At 34.5% G+C, this 16,474-nt stretch overlaps 3 protein-coding genes and 1 pseudogene across 3 annotated transcripts in view; 2 read left to right on the top strand and 2 right to left on the bottom strand.

Annotated features, from left to right (window-relative positions):
- LOC102589158 (uncharacterized) overlaps positions 1–16,474 on the top strand; it is an 81,824-nt gene that overhangs the window by 29,956 nt on the left and 35,394 nt on the right. The gene's annotated exons all lie outside the window — the stretch shown is intronic.
- Positions 2,086–16,474, bottom strand: part of LOC107062997 (putative disease resistance RPP13-like protein 3) — a 21,757-nt gene continuing 7,368 nt past the window's right edge. The window contains exon 2 of the mRNA XM_015314342.1: positions 2,086–2,530. Coding sequence (XP_015169828.1) covers positions 2,160–2,530 — 371 coding nt within the window. The 3' untranslated portion in view covers positions 2,086–2,159. The remainder of the gene's footprint in view (positions 2,531–16,474) is intronic.
- Positions 4,754–7,536, bottom strand: LOC102586656 (disease resistance protein RPP13-like; annotated as a pseudogene).
- On the top strand, positions 10,210–14,661 carry LOC102590355 (39S ribosomal protein L46, mitochondrial-like). Its single transcript, XM_006359229.2, has 6 exons — positions 10,210–10,444; positions 11,044–11,109; positions 13,015–13,089; positions 13,611–13,734; positions 13,820–13,942; positions 14,097–14,661. Exons 1-6 carry the CDS (start codon positions 10,281–10,283, stop codon positions 14,238–14,240), a joined length of 696 nt encoding a protein of 231 aa, XP_006359291.1. The 5' UTR covers positions 10,210–10,280; the 3' UTR covers positions 14,241–14,661.

Below are 16,474 nucleotides of genomic sequence, written 5' to 3'. Positions count from 1 at the left end.
GAATGGAGATGACGCTTCTACGAGGCTCTGCTTTGAGAAGTTGAGCTAGCAATGTTTGTACAACATCCTGAAAGCCAACAAAAATGTCATCATCATCTATATATGAGGTAGTTCTCCTCAATGTTGTAACCTGATTACTTGACCCTTCTCCAGCATTACTATTGATATTTGTAATACCATAAGTCTCTCGTTTGCGAGAGATATCCATGATTCGCTGCTTGAGTGATTGGATCTCCTCTGCGACATTGTAGAATTTCTTCTCCTTCCTACATATGCAAGCGCAAGCCTTGAGACGACTAGCACCTTTACCAGCCTCGAAACTGTAAGTCTCGAGTATAGCAACAGCGTCATTAGCAATAGAGTTGATCTCAAACACCCATTGTTGAATTCTATGATCTCCACTTTTCTTTTGTTCTGCATCTTTGAGGAATGACTGTATGATGAGTAGCTCAGTTTTCAGCCATCCAATTTCATCTCTGAGATTTGTTCGCAGTGAAACTTGTTGTATTAGGAAATCACCCAATTTTTGAACAGCAAATGAAACAACGGCATCAGCCATCTTCAAGAATACTACTTTTGATTGAAAATAAGAGGGGGCTGTATATTGGAATAATTATTCGAAAATAGGAGATGGAGATATATATTGAAAATACAAGGTGGAAAATGGGAGATAGAGATCAAAGCAATAGACATAAAAGTAAGACCTCAAATAATGTGTTCAAAGGGTCCACTTATCACTTATGTGATTAATGTTTAGAAAAAAACGAAACATGACCAAGTTTAGAAAATTTTCTTTGAAATATCATTCATTTAGAATAAAAAAATCACTCAATTCTTACTAATTTTCTTGACACTTCAAAAGCCCCACTATTTCCTAATTGGCATGACATGTCATGAAAGTTTTTTTTTTTAGTAATAGGCTAATTTAATTCATTAAACCATTTAACTAATATAATGATCTTATTATTTAAAAAAAAATATATATTAGTTTATTAAGAAGAAATCTTCATTCTTAAGAATTTTTTATCATAATTATTTTTTTTTATTTTTTTATGCTATGAAGAATAGTTTTTTGACACTTACCATAATGTCATCAATTTTGAATAATTATAAACACATATATGGAAAAAATATTGATATATAAATCACTTATGAATGTCAACTTACATCAATTAATCATATATTAGATAATGGATCAATAATATTAAAGGTTAATTAACAATTAAAAAACATTAATTAGGTGCTTTGAAATCCATATATACTTACAATGTCTTTTTAAAAAAAAATAAAAAATAGAAAGTGAATAATATTTATATTAGACAATAAAATTTTGATCTTTATTTATCAGTATATTAATCTCATATAATATGTATAGGCAATTCAATTAATTATTACTTGTATTTCATGAATTTAGGATGAGATAAGAAAATATATTGGTGTTTTAAATTGTAATGAGAAGTTAAAATATAATATAATATAATATAGAATAAAAGAATAAAAATAAAAATTAAATTAAAAAAAGTTGAAATAATAATTTTCTCTTTCTTACCAACTTTTTTTTGTCAACCTTACAAATTTATTTGAATACTTTTATGAAAAACTTGCTTAAAATGTTCAAATAATTTACTGTGAAATTTTTAAAATTACCAGGTAATAATTGCGCACAGAGGTTTTTTCATTGAATTTTGTTTGGTAAAAATATATAAAGGAATTAGATTTTTTTTTATAATCTTCATAAATTCTCATGTAATTTATATATTTGTTTTGTAGAGACATAAGTTTGATGAATTAAATAGGTCTATTATTTTTTAAAGGATGATTTAATGACATGACATATCAACTAGAATGGAAGAAGCTTTTTAGGTATTTAGTATTATTTTTTTTGGATAAAAATATAATATTATTCACTTTTTATTTTTTCAAAAAAAATATATTGTAAGCATGAATTTCAAAACACACAATTAATATTATTGTAAGTTTACCTCCAATGCTTTTTTTACAGCAAGATCGCGAAGTAGATCATGAATCCTACATTTACTAACTTTTTCCCAAAATGTTCTTGCCGCTTGTATCAAGCTTCGTCTTATCAGCTCATTCAAGAAGCCTTTAGCAACATCTTCCATTATTTCTTTACCTGTTGGTACGAATCCTTCAGCCAATCACAACCATAATATGTGATTAACATGGACCACGTGATCTTCTGGAAAAATACCAAAGTACAGGAAACACTGCTTGAGCGCAGTTGACAAATTGTTGTAGCTCAATGATAGTATGCAGGAGACTTCACTAGAGTCGTCTTTAATGTTTTGCCAAAGGTGGTCCTTCACCTTTTGCCATTCTTCGAACCCCCTTTTATGTGAAAGTAGTCCGCTTAGTACAACAACTGCAAGAGGTAAACCTCCACACTTGTCCACCATTTCCTTTGCTAGCCTTTCCATTGCTGAGACCATTGCCCGAACATCAAGTTGTTTCCTACAAAAGAGATCCCAACTTTCTTCTTGGCTCAGGGAACGAAGTCTATAGACAAAACCTTTGTTATCTGCTCAGCGACATCCTCTTTGCGTGTGGTAATAATACTTCTGCTGCCGTTCTTGCTATCTGGAAATGCTCGTTTCAAACTTTCCCATGCTTCTCTATGCCATAAATCATCGACCACCACAAGGTATTTGGGTTCTTTTAAAAGATCACGAAGGTAAATTTCTAGAACTCTCTCTGTCATCTTTTCCAACAAATCTAGAGTTTCCTTGGTGCAACTCGAACTTAAAATCTCATACTTATTTAATACTTAGTTATGACAAGAAACAAAACGTGGGCAGTGGCGGAACAAGAAATTTATACAAGGAGATTTTTCTTTAAAAAAATCTTGAATGTCACCGTTGTAATTTAAACACATGACCTAAAGCCAAAACAAAAAGAAACATGCTTATTATTTCTAAAATCCGACTTGCTCCATGTAAATTTCTTGAACTGCTTGGCAAAAGTTCCACACCTGACAGCTGCTGCTTCTCCTATTCACCAAAATTGTAACACACTATTTAATATGAGAATAGTAAACAATAAAGAAAAAAAGATTTATCAATAACCTAAATTGATGATTAATCATAATGATCAGGACAGAATCAAGTGTTAACCAAATAATAGATTGCCAATACAATTCAGTGTGTTTTTGGCATGAAGAAAATCTTTTTGTTGATAACTATTGTTTCGTGTAGTTCGATTGTAATATTAGTAACTTTTTCCCAAAATGTATCCACCACTTGAACCAAGCTTCGTCTTATCAGCTCATTCAAGAAGCCTTCAGCGACATCCTCTATTCTTTCTTCTCCTCTTGGTATGATGAAACCCTCTGCCATCCACAACCGCATTATGTCTTCAGCATAGATCACTCGATCTTCTGGAAAAATACCAAAGTAGAGAAAACACTTCTTGAGCGCAGATGACAAATCGTTGAAGCTTAATGATAGTATGTAGGAGATTTCAATAGAGTCTTCTTCAATGTCCTTCCAAAGGCAGTCTTTCACGTTTTGCCATTTGTCTAGCCCCCATCTATGCGAAAGTAGTCCACTCAATACAACAATTGCAAGAGGTAAGCCTCTACATTTTCCCACCATATCCTTAGCTAGACTTTCCATTGCTGGAACCATTGCTCGAACATCAAGTAGTTTCCTACAAAAGAGGTCCCAACTTTCTTCTTGGCTTAGGAAACGAAGTTTATGGACAAAACCTCTATCGTCTGCTCTTTCAGCGACATCCCCTTGGCGCGTTGTGATATGGAATGGTTTCTTGGATTATAAATGTCATAGAAGTTTACCTCCAATGCCTTTTGTATGGAAAGATCACGAACTGCATCATGAACCCAACACAGAAGAACTTTCTCCCAAAGTGTTCCAGCCACTTGAACTAAGCTTCGTCTTCCATTCTTTCTTCTCCATTAGGTATGAAACCCTCGGCCATCCACAACCATATTATGTATTCAGCATCGACCTCTTGATCTTCTGGAAAAAGGCCAAAGTACAGAAAACACTGCTTGAGTGCAGTTGACAAATCGTTAGAGCTCAATGATAGTATGTAGGAGATTTCAATCGAGTTGTTTTCAATGTTCTGCCAAAGGTGATCTTTCACCTTTTGCCATTCATCTAGCCCCCTTTTATGCGAAAGTAGTCCGCTCAGTACAACAATTGCAAGAGGTAAGCCTCTACACTTGTCCACCATATCCATAGCTAGCCTCTCCATTGCTGAGGTCATTGCTCGAACATCAAGTAGTTTCCTACAAAAGGGATCCCAACTTTCTTCATGGCTTAGAAAACGAAGTTTATGGACAAAACCTCTGTCGTCTGCTCTTTCAGCGACATCCTCTTTGTGCGTGGTATAATAACTCTGCTTCCATTCTTGCTATCCGGGAATGCTCTTTTCAAATTCTCCCATGCTTCTCTCTGCCATACATCACATTTGCATTCTTTTAATAGATCGCGAAGGTAAATTTCTAGATCTCCTTCCTTCTATCATCCTTCCCAACAAATCTAGAGTCAGTTAGGTGAAAAAGGCATGTAATTAAATTTGAGTCAGTAAATTAGACTTCTAATGATTGGATTATTTTGGTATGCGTTGCATCTCTAATTTTACAGTATAAGTAGTTTTCGAATCTGTCTGAAACCAAAAACCAAAAACTTAATATACCGAAGTTAGTTAGATAAATGAACTCCTTTGCTATTCAAGGAGGAACAAAAAATACTAAATTGTGGACAAGTTTTAATTTAACATATAAAGCATTGTCTTAAATGTGGATAAGTAAGGGAACATACAGTAGACAATTAATTAATACATCACAAAATCATTTTTGTCAAAAACAATTATGTTCAAACCAATTAGACTCACTCAAAAAGCTTAAAACAATAAGAAATCAAACACTAAAACCACTCTCATTGACAGCCCTGAAATAACCAATGTCTTCAAGTGCTTGGCAGAAATTCCCCCATCAATACCTCTTAGATTTTGAAGAGGCCGAAATAAGAGATGATATATGCTAGAAAAGCTTCACCACGTATAATTCCTCTTCAACAGCTCCACGTCTTTCATTCTCTCGGGAATCTCCTTTAAATTTGGACAGTCATCGTTACCAAGACCTTTAATCAGAGGCATGGCACTTGTGCCTAAATCCCATCTTTCTAGCTTCTCAAGATCATAAAGATGAAGGAACTCTAGTTGACTGAAGCTGTTATTACTGCACATTATTTCTTTTCCTTCATAAGCTCTAAGCAAATCGAGATTCCTCAGGTTTGGCAATATTCCCAAAATAGGCATCGGATCTTCTGTCAGTACTGAGAACCTCAGAACCATCGTTGTGATGGAATTTGGAAACAGATGAGGCAGTTTCTCTATTCTCCCTTCTAACCTCAATTTCTTGAGCTTTTCACAACAATTAACAAATTCAAGAGATGGGAATGATTCATCAGCACAACACAACAATCTAAGAGTGCTAAGGTTTTTCAAGCTGCGAATGTTGTTTAGGGAGTAAGGTTTGGTAATATCATGCATGCTTAATTCTCGAAGATTGACTAAATCAACAGGGTCAACATCTTTCCATTGATCACAACAGATGTTTTGAAGAACTTGAAGACTAGTGAGTTTGCTTATACGTTCCAGAGGTTTTGAATACAGGGCAACAAAATGTCTTAGAATTATTAGCTCAGCTGTCTCATGGGGTAGTTCACAATACTGTATGCCGTCATTGACATAGAGTGTCTGTAAATTCTTGAGGTTGCCAATGGAAGAGGGAAGACCTTGGATGCCTCTCAATCTTAAGAACTTGAGGTGGTACAAACTTCCTATGGCATCAGGTACTATAGACATATTCCCACCATGCATATGCAAGTACAACACATATAGATGCTGGAACACACTCCTGAAGTTTATAAGACTCATCTTACGAAAATTTGGATTGAAGAACATAATTGACCTCAACTTTAAGTTAGAAAGATCAAGTGAGAGGTACCTTTCTCCTTGACTATGAATCACATGTCTGATACATAAAGAGGATATGGAGTGGCTTCTTGGATCATAAATGTCAAAGAAGTTACTTCCAATGCCTTTTGTATCGCAAGATCATGGAGTAAATCATGAACCCTACATTCAGTAAATCTTTCCCAATATGTTTTTGCCACTTGAACCAAGCTTCGTCTTATAAGTTCATTCAAGAAGCCTTCAGCGACATCGTCCATTCTTTCTTCTCCTATGGGTGTGAAACCCTCGACCATCCACAACCGTATTATGCTATCAGCCCCGAGCACTTGATCTTGTGGAAAAATACCAAAGTAGAGAAAACACTGCTTGAGTGCAGTTGACAAATCATTGTAGCTTAAGGATAGTATCTTGGAGATTTCAATAGATTTATCTTCTTTAATGTTCTTCCAAAGGTGATCTTTCACCTTTTGCCATTCGTTTAGCCCCTTTTTATGCGAAAGTAGTCCGCTCAATACAACAATTGCAAGAGGTAAGCCTCTACACTTTTCCACCATATCCTTAGCTAGACTTTCCATTTCTGGAGCCATTGTTCGAACATCAAGTAGTTTCCTACTAAAGAGATCCCAATTTTCTTCTTGGCTTAGGAAACGAAGTTTATGGACAAAACCTCTGTTGTCTGCTCTTTCAGCGACATCCTCTTTGCGCGTGGTAATAATGACTCTGCTGCCATTCTTGCCATCCGGGAATGCTCTTTTCAAACTCTCCCATGCTTCTCTCTGCCATACATCATCAACCACCACAAGGTATTTGTGCTCTTTTAATAGATCACAAAGGTAAATTTCTAGATCTCTTTCTGTCATCCTTTCCAACGAATCTAGAGTTTCCTTAGTGCAACCTTGGATGGATTTTATGATATTCCTAAGGAGATCCATTGTGTTGTACTCTTGAGAAACACATATCCAAGCGCGTGTAGGGAAGCTATTGACTATATTAGGACTGTTATAATCCATGATTCGTTGCCTGAGTGATTGAATCTCCTTGGCGACATTGTAGAATTTCTTCTCCTTCCTACAGATGTAAGCGCAAGCCTTGAGACGACTAGCAAATCCATCGTCATCACCTTTACCAGCCTCGAAGCTGTAAGTCTCGAGTATAGCAACAGCATCATTAGCAATAGAGTTGATCTCAAACACCCATTGTTGAACTCTTTGATCTCCATATTGCTTTAGTTCTGCATCTCTGAGGAAAGACTGCATGAAGAGTAGCTCATTTCTCAGCCATCTAACTTCATCTCTCAGATTTTTACGCAGGGAAACTTGCTGTATGAGGAAATCACCCAATTTTTGAACTGCAAATGACACAAAGGCATCAGCCATCTTCAGAAGTGTTGATTTTTATCTGGAAAAGAGGGGGATGTATATTGGGATTAGAGATATACACTCAGAAGCAGTAGAGATAAATAGTGTGTTCAAAGGCTCCACTTGTGTAATTGTTGAAATATGTGTTAAAGCTTATTCAACAACCATTAAACAACTTGTGGGAAAATATCTACGGAGAAAAGTCTTAAAGTAATAATTATATGTATTATTGTCCAATGGTTCACATAATAAAAAGAAATAATATTGTCAAATATGTCAAACACAAATGTGGATGAATAGGAGAAAATCAAAGTGTTCCCATTTTCAAAAATTAGAGCAATGAAAGTGAAATGTGCCCTATTTTTTGGTGCGGTCCTTCCCAGAACTTTGCTAGTGCTGAATATTGTGTGTACTTTGACTTTCTTTTTATCACATTGCTCAACATAGGGGTGCGCATCGGTCGGTTCGGTTCGGTTTTAGGTGTTATTGGTTCGGTTTATCGGTTTTCGGTTTGTAAATACATCAAACCGATAACCAAACCAATAACATATTTCTTATCGGTTTTTGGTTAATCGGTTTATGGTACTTAACGGTTCGGTTTTCGGTTTAACCAATAAGAAAATACTCATATATATTATATACACGATAAGAAAATTTTCAAATAAACCATATGATTTTTCCAGCATTTAGCATGAAAGTAATAATCATAAAAGTAACAATCATTTTTCTTGCAAGTTTAGACACTAGACACATTCAAAGGAAAAAGTGTGAAAGTAACAATCGTTTAACCATTAACAATAAGACTAGTAAATTTAGTATAGTCTTATTGGGTTATCGGTTTAACCATTAACAAAAAATATAAAACCGGAAACCAAACCAATAACCCAATAAAAGTAAATTTAGTATAGTCTTATTGGGTTATCGGTTTAATCATTAACAAAAATTATAAAACCGGAAACCGAACCAATAACCCAATAAATTTTTTTGCAAAACCGTTTAAAAACCGTTAGCCCAATAACCCAATATCAATAAATCAATAGTATTTTTTTCGGTTCGGTTTATTGGTTAAATCGGTTTTTGCACACCCCTAGCTCAACAATGAAAGTGAATATTTTAAGTATATAGCAAACCCTCAGGGGTCGTTTGGTGTGATGGACAAGAGGATTTAATCAGTGCATAAAAGTTAAGCCTCGTTCCTTTTTTTTGAACGCACAGGTGGACTATTTGTTAGGAGACAATTCACTAAAAATATCATACATGGAGCTAGGTATCCACAGAGGATTCATCACAGGGGATCCTCAATCGCGAACCATCCAGCAAAGATACAATGCAGGTCTGGTTTCAGTGTGATGAATTCACAATCACCAAACCCGAACATACTAGTGGGGGCTGTGGTGGGTGGTCCTGATCAGCACGATCATTTCCCAGACGATCGTTCAGATTACGAGCAATCTGAACCTGCCACTTACCTTGCTCACTCATTTGGCAAACTCTAAGTCAAGTGTAGAATCAAGAATGAAGCCATGTTGGTCTTTTTTTTTTTTTTTTCCTAATTGCTTTGTTTCACTAGTAGTAATATAATCCCCCCTTGTTGGGGCATATGTTACCAGTATTATTAATATTTCTATGGTGGAAGCTTTCTTGTTTTTAACTTTCGTGTTGTGTTTCACTTTTAACATGGGTTAAAAGTATTTTCAAACACAGAAAAAAAAGAAACCAACAAGTTACATTTGTGATTTCCTTGCGTAGATATCACATTGACAGAATACGACTTTTCATTAGTTTAAATTATGATATGAAGAAGTAAATACACGAAGAAATCAATTCTACCATATATATATATATACATAAAATGTATTTATTTTAACTATGTATAAACTATATAATTTTCCACAAATGAATCCTCTCGATTCTACTTAACTCCAGTTGGAAAACAAACAAGACGATTTGAGGTTTAACGACCAATGCTCAAAATACAAGCAATATGCCTTACTTGTTGCATCATCGCGTTAGGATCGAAAATAATTAGGTGTCATGTAGAAACTAGCAAAACAAACTTCGAAAGACCACGAGTAAGAAAACAAACGAGAAATATACCAAAAGACACAAAGATTTAACGTGGTTCGGTCAATCGACCTACATCCACAAAGGAGACGAGAAATCCACTATATAAATATGAGAGTACAAAATATAGAGAGAAACAACCTCAACCAATTCACTTGGAATACAAAGAGGTTCACAAATTCTCCCTCATAACCGAAACTCTCAAAACCCTAGGACTACATTGTGAATGCTGATTAAGTTAGAAGAACAAACCTCTATTTATAGAGTCCTAAACCTTTTCCTACAAGAAAATAATTAGCCAAATATTAAAACCTTTTCTTAAAAAGAAAAACCTATTTATGGTAAGAAACTCCGAGTAATTAATACCCAACACATCTGTCACGTCCAGGGTGTAGGCTGGGAGCGTGACACTAAGTGTCAATACTAGACGGACACAAATTGATCTTGCAAGAAAATCAATTTTGTCATCAATAAGATCAACTAGTATTGATACTTATGTTTAACAAAACACATTATCCCCCATAAAACAACTCAACTGAATCAATACATAAATATGAAGTGAAAACTATTTAAGCTTTACAATAAGATATGGAATAAAAGCAATATGAAAATAATATATACTCCACGCAACAGATGAAAATTTCACCGCCTTTGGATCAAGCAATACTAAAATATGGTAGAGATACAATAATACAACGATTGATCAAACTAAAAGTGTTTATAAGCTGAAAAATCAATACTTAAAGAATAGATAAGTTTAATAATCTTTATTGAAATTTCATACTTCAACCCAAGTCCCAAGCCCATAAATTCCAATCTGAATCCCAAGCCCATAAATTTCAACCCGAGAAATTTCAATTCCCTGTCAGTACTGTGGAATTTGGGTTTCTAGGGTTTATGAAAATGCAGAGGTGCTGTTCATCTGCGGGTCGATCTGCGATAGGTAAACGATGGTTTTCTTCATCCAACAATGATAAAATTGTCGCTTCAGTGCTCTTCGAAAGATTACCGGTAGTGGTTCCCAAAATCAATCCTACTGTATATGCTTTTCAAGAATTTTCGTAAGTTTTACTTTTTTCTGTTCAATTGTTGCACGAAATCGAAATGTAATCAAGCCTTTTGTAATCCAATTACAATGATTTACTTTTAGAGCTATAAGTTCATTAGCTTATACGGGTGTACTATCGTTCCTAAATCATATAAATGCTGGTTCGTATAATAGAATGATCAAAATTATTTTTTTCGCTTTCCAGAAACTGTGATGGTTAATTAGGGATTAAGGGGTACTTTGATATGTTTGCTTGAGAAAAATAGTACTAAAAAACAATAATTATGCCTCAATCCCAAATTAGTCAGGTCAAATTTATGAATCTTCACTATTTTGTAAGTTTGACGAAGTATATCTAAGAAAGAAAAGAGTTTCTTTTGTCCAAAATTTTGCAGTGGTTTCTAATACTAGGAGATAATGTGTAATGAAGTTGAGAATAATGAGGTTATAGAATGGGTTGGTAACTAAGATGCCAGCAAAAGGAGAAAATGAGAAGGATAAAAAAGAGCAAAGGTTCATGAATAAGAGTTGGCGAATGACAATGTAGATGATTGTTTAATGTAATCGGTGTTTAGTTGATTGCAATAATTTTATTATTAATTTCTTTTATAGGTTTCGTTGGAGGCAGCAATATCGGCGAGAGTATCCAGAAAGTTTTCTGAAGAAGTCTGATACCAGGTACATTTCTGTTGCATTGCTTGAATTACACCTTGCCATTTAATACCTCTTTTTGTGAATTATGTATCTTCATTTATGAAATGTTAACTGATGAATGGTATGAAGAGTGTGCATAGGATGCATGAAATAAGTTAAAACATAATAGACCAGTGAAATTGCTTTAGGAGTTTAATAGCATGAAGAGCGCTTAAAAGTCGAAAAGTTTTGAAGATTTTCTGAGCATTCTTCTTTACTCTAGAAATAGAGTTTGTCTAAATGAGAGATCTTGGTGTAAGTACTGGTGAATTTTCTTCAGGGAAGAATCATCTCTGTTCTGCATACAGTGATTAAAAAAGGTTATGAGCAGCACGGGTTGATTCCATCCACGACAAAGAAAATAACCAAGAATTAAACCATAAGTTCAAAATTTGGATGGGTGATAAATTTTGCAAAATAATTATTAGTAACTCCTTGTTTATGATTGTAGTTTAGTGCTTTTCTGTTTTCCTTAGATTGTTTAAGACTTTAAGTTCTGGAATCCAGCACTAGAGGTATTTTGCTAGTTTTCAGAACTCCTGAATTTGAAAATCTGGGAAAATATTCTTTCTAGGTCAAGTTCTCTTTTTAAACTACCATTAGCAGTTAAAAGGAAGGATTTGTACTCACAACTGAACAAAGAAGTGGGTAAACAGTTGAGGAAAAAGAGCTCATTGCAACAGGCATGGAATCTGTCATAAATACTAAATAAAACACATTCATTATGGCTTACTAAAACTAATGGCACAATTGGTCATGGAGAGATTTCAAGGTTTTCCTTATCTTACCAATATTTTACTCTTGACTATCTAGCTTTCTGAAGTCTAAATTTCTGGAAACTAATCTTCTCAGTTTCTGATTCATTTTGCACAAACATGCCTTTCTTCCAGTTTGGACTTCTCCACCATTAATCCATACAATTGCTGTCAAGCATTCTAAACCTATCAGCCCCATAGATTGCAGAATTTACTTTACAGCAGGAAGACATGAATAATTGTCGCTTCCACTACTGACAAAAGTTAATAGATTTTTGGCGTTTTAGCCCTTTTACTCCTTTCTTGTTTGAAAACTTTTGGGATTCCTTTGTGCAAGAACTATATGATTAAACTTAATAAAATGTAATTTTTTCACAAATACGTTAAGCTTCTGTTGACTCCAGAAAAAGAATAAATGGCATAGTACTCCGAGTTGCAGTTGTGGTTCTCTCTTCCCTTCAAATCTGTGATGATTTTTTCTTGGAAAACGTAGCACATCAAAACATGAGAAGCTAGGGAACATAATAAAGATGGCTATACCTATAATTATTTCTGGTTCACCCCTCCTAAACATATGCATGAATCTCATTAATATACTATTATACCCCCTCGGTTCACTTTAAAAAAAATCCCTTTGTTGCCAATCATTTGTTGGAAAAAATTTATAAGCTTAACTCAAAAGCAGAAAAAGAAATAATAGTAACTTGGTCCCATGAGAAATTGGTTTCTGTAACTTGGAGAATACCCTTTGGTACTGGGCAGTGAGCATTACTATCTTAGCATTGGCCATTTACAATTTAAAAACTTTACTTTCTATTCAGAAAAAGTACATGGTGGTAAAAATGGCCTAATCTCTTTTGTATCTATATAGATCACGTTTTAAGAAATTGAGATCTCTGCATGCAACAGTATGCATGTTGGAGAGTAAACACTGTCTCCTCTTTTAGCAGTATGATCCAACTGATTTTTACTCCTTGGCTTGTGTAGTATTATTGCCTTTTCTTTCATGCATTCTTCCTTATTAGCCATTAATTATGTACATGGTTCTTCTTGAACATGCTATCACATACTGTTCTGTCTAGTGTCAAATGCCACATGGTCAAGTGGCACCGTTACATCTATATTTTACATGCAGGGGAAAAGGTGATTATCAAATTGATTATAAACCCGCTCCTCGAATCTCAGAAGCAGATAAGACTAATGATCAAAGGTACTATAGCTTGAACTTCTAACATTTGTCAAATATTATACAAGAATTTGAATATGGACATTGCACTAGAAGATATTTTTCTTTCAAGAGTTGCTTTACCTAAATTCAGCAGACTCATATTTCCTGACAATAGGTAATTATTAACTTCTAAATTGTTTACCATAACTAAATTTTTAATGTCGAAATGCCTTAATATTGTCTCAAAGTAATTGATGTGTTAGTTACATGAGATTTGTCTAATTGTGCATTGTGTAAGTATTTAAAATTAAGAATGGAGAGCTACTGTTGCTTTTTTTTTCCTTTTATATGCCTTCTTCACCCTCTACACCACAAAATAAAGCTTGCGTCTGTTTTTCAACTCATCACTTGGTCAAACTTTGCTAAAAGGTACTAACCCTATACAAAACCTTTGCATTTTCCTGAACATGAATAATGTGTCAACAGATATTCAAAGCTTTTGTTTCCTTCTGCTGGTTAGTATTTCATGTTACTGATTATGAAATTTTGTTGATATGCACAAGGTCATTACATCGAGCACTAGACAGGAGACTCTATCTTCTAGTCCATGGTGCCACACAAGGTAGTGGAAAGCCTGTCTGGCATTTCCCTGAAAAAGTTTACGAGTCTGAAGAGAATTTGCGCAAGGTAACTAGTACTTAGTCAGTCCATTTCTTTGGTGATTTCAGTAATTTGGGTTAGAAAAATGAATATAAGTTGCAACTATTTGCAGTGTGCTGAGTCTGCTCTAGAATCTTTCATTGGAGATCTTTCACATACATATTTTGTTGGAAATGCCCCTATGGGTCATATGGTCATGCAATCCACTGAAGACAAGAAAATCCCGTCAATCAAGGTATGTACATTTTAATTATTGAAGTATTGAAGAAAAGGACAGTAAGAAATTCTGTCATCCCACATGGAGCGAGGGACGGAGGGAGGGAAATTCCCTGATAGCTTCTGCAAAGTTTGTGCTTCTTATGTATATATTCTATATTTTATTGTGGCAGCGCTTCTTCTTCAAATCCCAAGTTATTGCAGCCAACAAGTTTGATATTAGAAAATGTGATGATTTTGTCTGGGTGACCAAAGATGAACTGTTGGAATACTTTCCTGAGCAAGCTGAATTCCTGAACAAGATGATCATCAGCTGATGTTAGTTTCTGCTCAAACTTCAGGCTTAGCAGGATAGCGGAAATAGTTTTGATCTGAAAAATCCATTTCTTTCCGCAAATGTAATGGCTTGGACTGCTGGAGATCAATTTTATGTCTCGACAGTCTGACTGCAATTTGCCAGTGTGCCATTCATCAAATTTTGTCTCAGCGATCACCGAATCCTCTTTGTGAGAAGCTATGCTCAGAACTCTGAAGTAGTTGTGCAATTCAGTATGAATATGCTTGTAGATGCATGATTTCATCTCGTGTCATAAAATAAACAAAACAAATTACATGTTGCAGCCTTAATCGAGTTGTGAGCTTTATTACATAGCTGCATTGTGCATAGAGGATATTCTGATTGTCAGTGTCTTTGATTGTTAACTGGATGATCTTAAGATACACTTATTCGACCAAGTACTAAGACATTGACTTTGTAGCCTTATTTGGATCTTGGGATCAAATGAACAACCTTTATAAAGGTATAAAAGCTATGAGCCTATTAGAATGACATTTGATTTGGACTAGTGAAAACTTCAACAACATACCCAACGTAATCCCATAAGTGGGATCTGAGAAAGGTAGTATGTACCCATATTTTATCTCTACCTTGAGAGATTTGAGAAAAAAAAACAACTGGAAGTAACCAACTTAAACACAAAATCTGCATAATTTAAAATTCAAAAATCTTAAACCTAGCAACTTCTTATACTAAAGTCTACTGCAGTAACTAAAAACAATTTTCAACAATCTTTCTACAACATCCTGAAATCCAACAAAAATGTCACCCTGATCATCCACATAGGAGTTAGTTCTCCTCAATGTTGTAACCATGGAAGGCTGATTGCTTGGACCTTCTCCAGCATTATTATCGATATTTGTAATACCATAAGTCTCTCGTTTGCGAGAAATATCCATGATTCGTTGCTTGAGTGATTGGATCTCCTTGGCATCTTGGCGACATTGTAGAATATATTTCTTGAGACAACTAGCAAATCCAATGTCATCACTTTTACCAACCTCGAAGTTATAAGTCTTGAGTATACCAACAACGTCATTAGCAATAGAGTTGATCTCAAACACCCATTGTTGAACTCTTTGATCTCCACATTGCTTTTGTTTTGCATCTTTGAGGAAAGACTGCATGAAGAGTAGCTCATTCTTCAGCCATTTAACTTCATCTCTCAGACTTGTAAGCATGGAAACTTCCTGTATTAGAAGATCACCCAATTTTTGAACTACAAATGACAGAAAGGCATCAGCCATCTTCAGGAATACTACTTTTGATTGAAAATAAGAGGGGGGTGGGGGGTGTATATTGGAATACACTCAGAAGTAGTAAGACATAAATGTGAGAGTATATAGTGTGTCCACTTATGTGATTAAAATTGGGATAAGAGACAACTACCCCTAGACTATGATCGAAATTATAGAGATATATCTTAATTAAATTATCATCATCATATATTATCAAAAGTGAAAATCTATCACGTGTAAAATTAGATTACCATTTTGATCCTATACTAAATTAAAATGTAATAAAATAATTACTCTAAACATAAATTAAATATCTAATTAAATAATAATATTTAAATTAACATAATAGGGGAGTAAATGAGAACCTACTTTAATAGTTGAAAACTTGAAAGGAATCAAATTAAGTGATTGAGGAATACGAAAGAGTTTTTACCATCAAATCTTCAAGACTACACTGTATAAACATATAATAAAATCACACTAAATTAATATAGGTGGGCCAATGAAATATTATTATTTTGTAGAGGTTTATTTAATCAATAAATTAATATTTATTAATTTAAAGAGTGTTTTGTGAAAACGTCATTCATGAATTTGAGGCCATGATCAATGATCCCCGTTACCGCAAAAAAATTAACATCAATAACCTTTTGGATTACCTGGATGAAAGTGATACATGTTCAGAGTCCATTAGTTAGAAGAAATTGTGGATACCATAAAAAAACAACGTGGATGATGAAGTTGAAGATGATATAATACCTTTGCAACCAGTTACGCGTAAGAAAACACTTATCGCATCTAGAACTATTCACAATTTTATGGTGTCGTTCGAAAAAACAACACCAGAACTTTTTGATGTAATAAGAAAAGTTAAAGATGACCTTCAACTAGAATTAAATTTGGGAAAATGCATAAGTACCCCCTCAGCCTATGCCAAAATCCCTAAGACACACCTAACCTTTACTAAGGTCCTATT

Source organism: Solanum tuberosum, unplaced genomic scaffold, assembly GCF_000226075.1.
Source record: "Solanum tuberosum cultivar DM 1-3 516 R44 unplaced genomic scaffold, SolTub_3.0 scf00296, whole genome shotgun sequence".
Lineage (NCBI taxonomy): Eukaryota > Viridiplantae > Streptophyta > Magnoliopsida > Solanales > Solanaceae > Solanum > Solanum tuberosum.
Note: the sequence above shows the minus strand (reverse complement) of the source record. Positions and strands in the feature narration are given on the sequence as shown.

What these genes read in the sequence shown, in the direction of transcription:
- LOC102590355 (XM_006359229.2), top strand. Translation starts at nt 10,281, where the DNA reads ATGAAAATGCAGAGGTGCTGTTCATCTGCGGGTCGATCTGCGATAGGT. An exon ending in TATGCTTTTCAAGAATTTTC is followed by an intron (nt 10,445 to 11,043) that starts GTAAGTTTTACT and finishes TTTCTTTTATAG; the next exon opens with GTTTCGTTGGAGGCAGCAAT. An exon ending in CTGAAGAGAATTTGCGCAAG is followed by an intron (nt 13,735 to 13,819) that starts GTAACTAGTACT and finishes AACTATTTGCAG; the next exon opens with TGTGCTGAGTCTGCTCTAGA.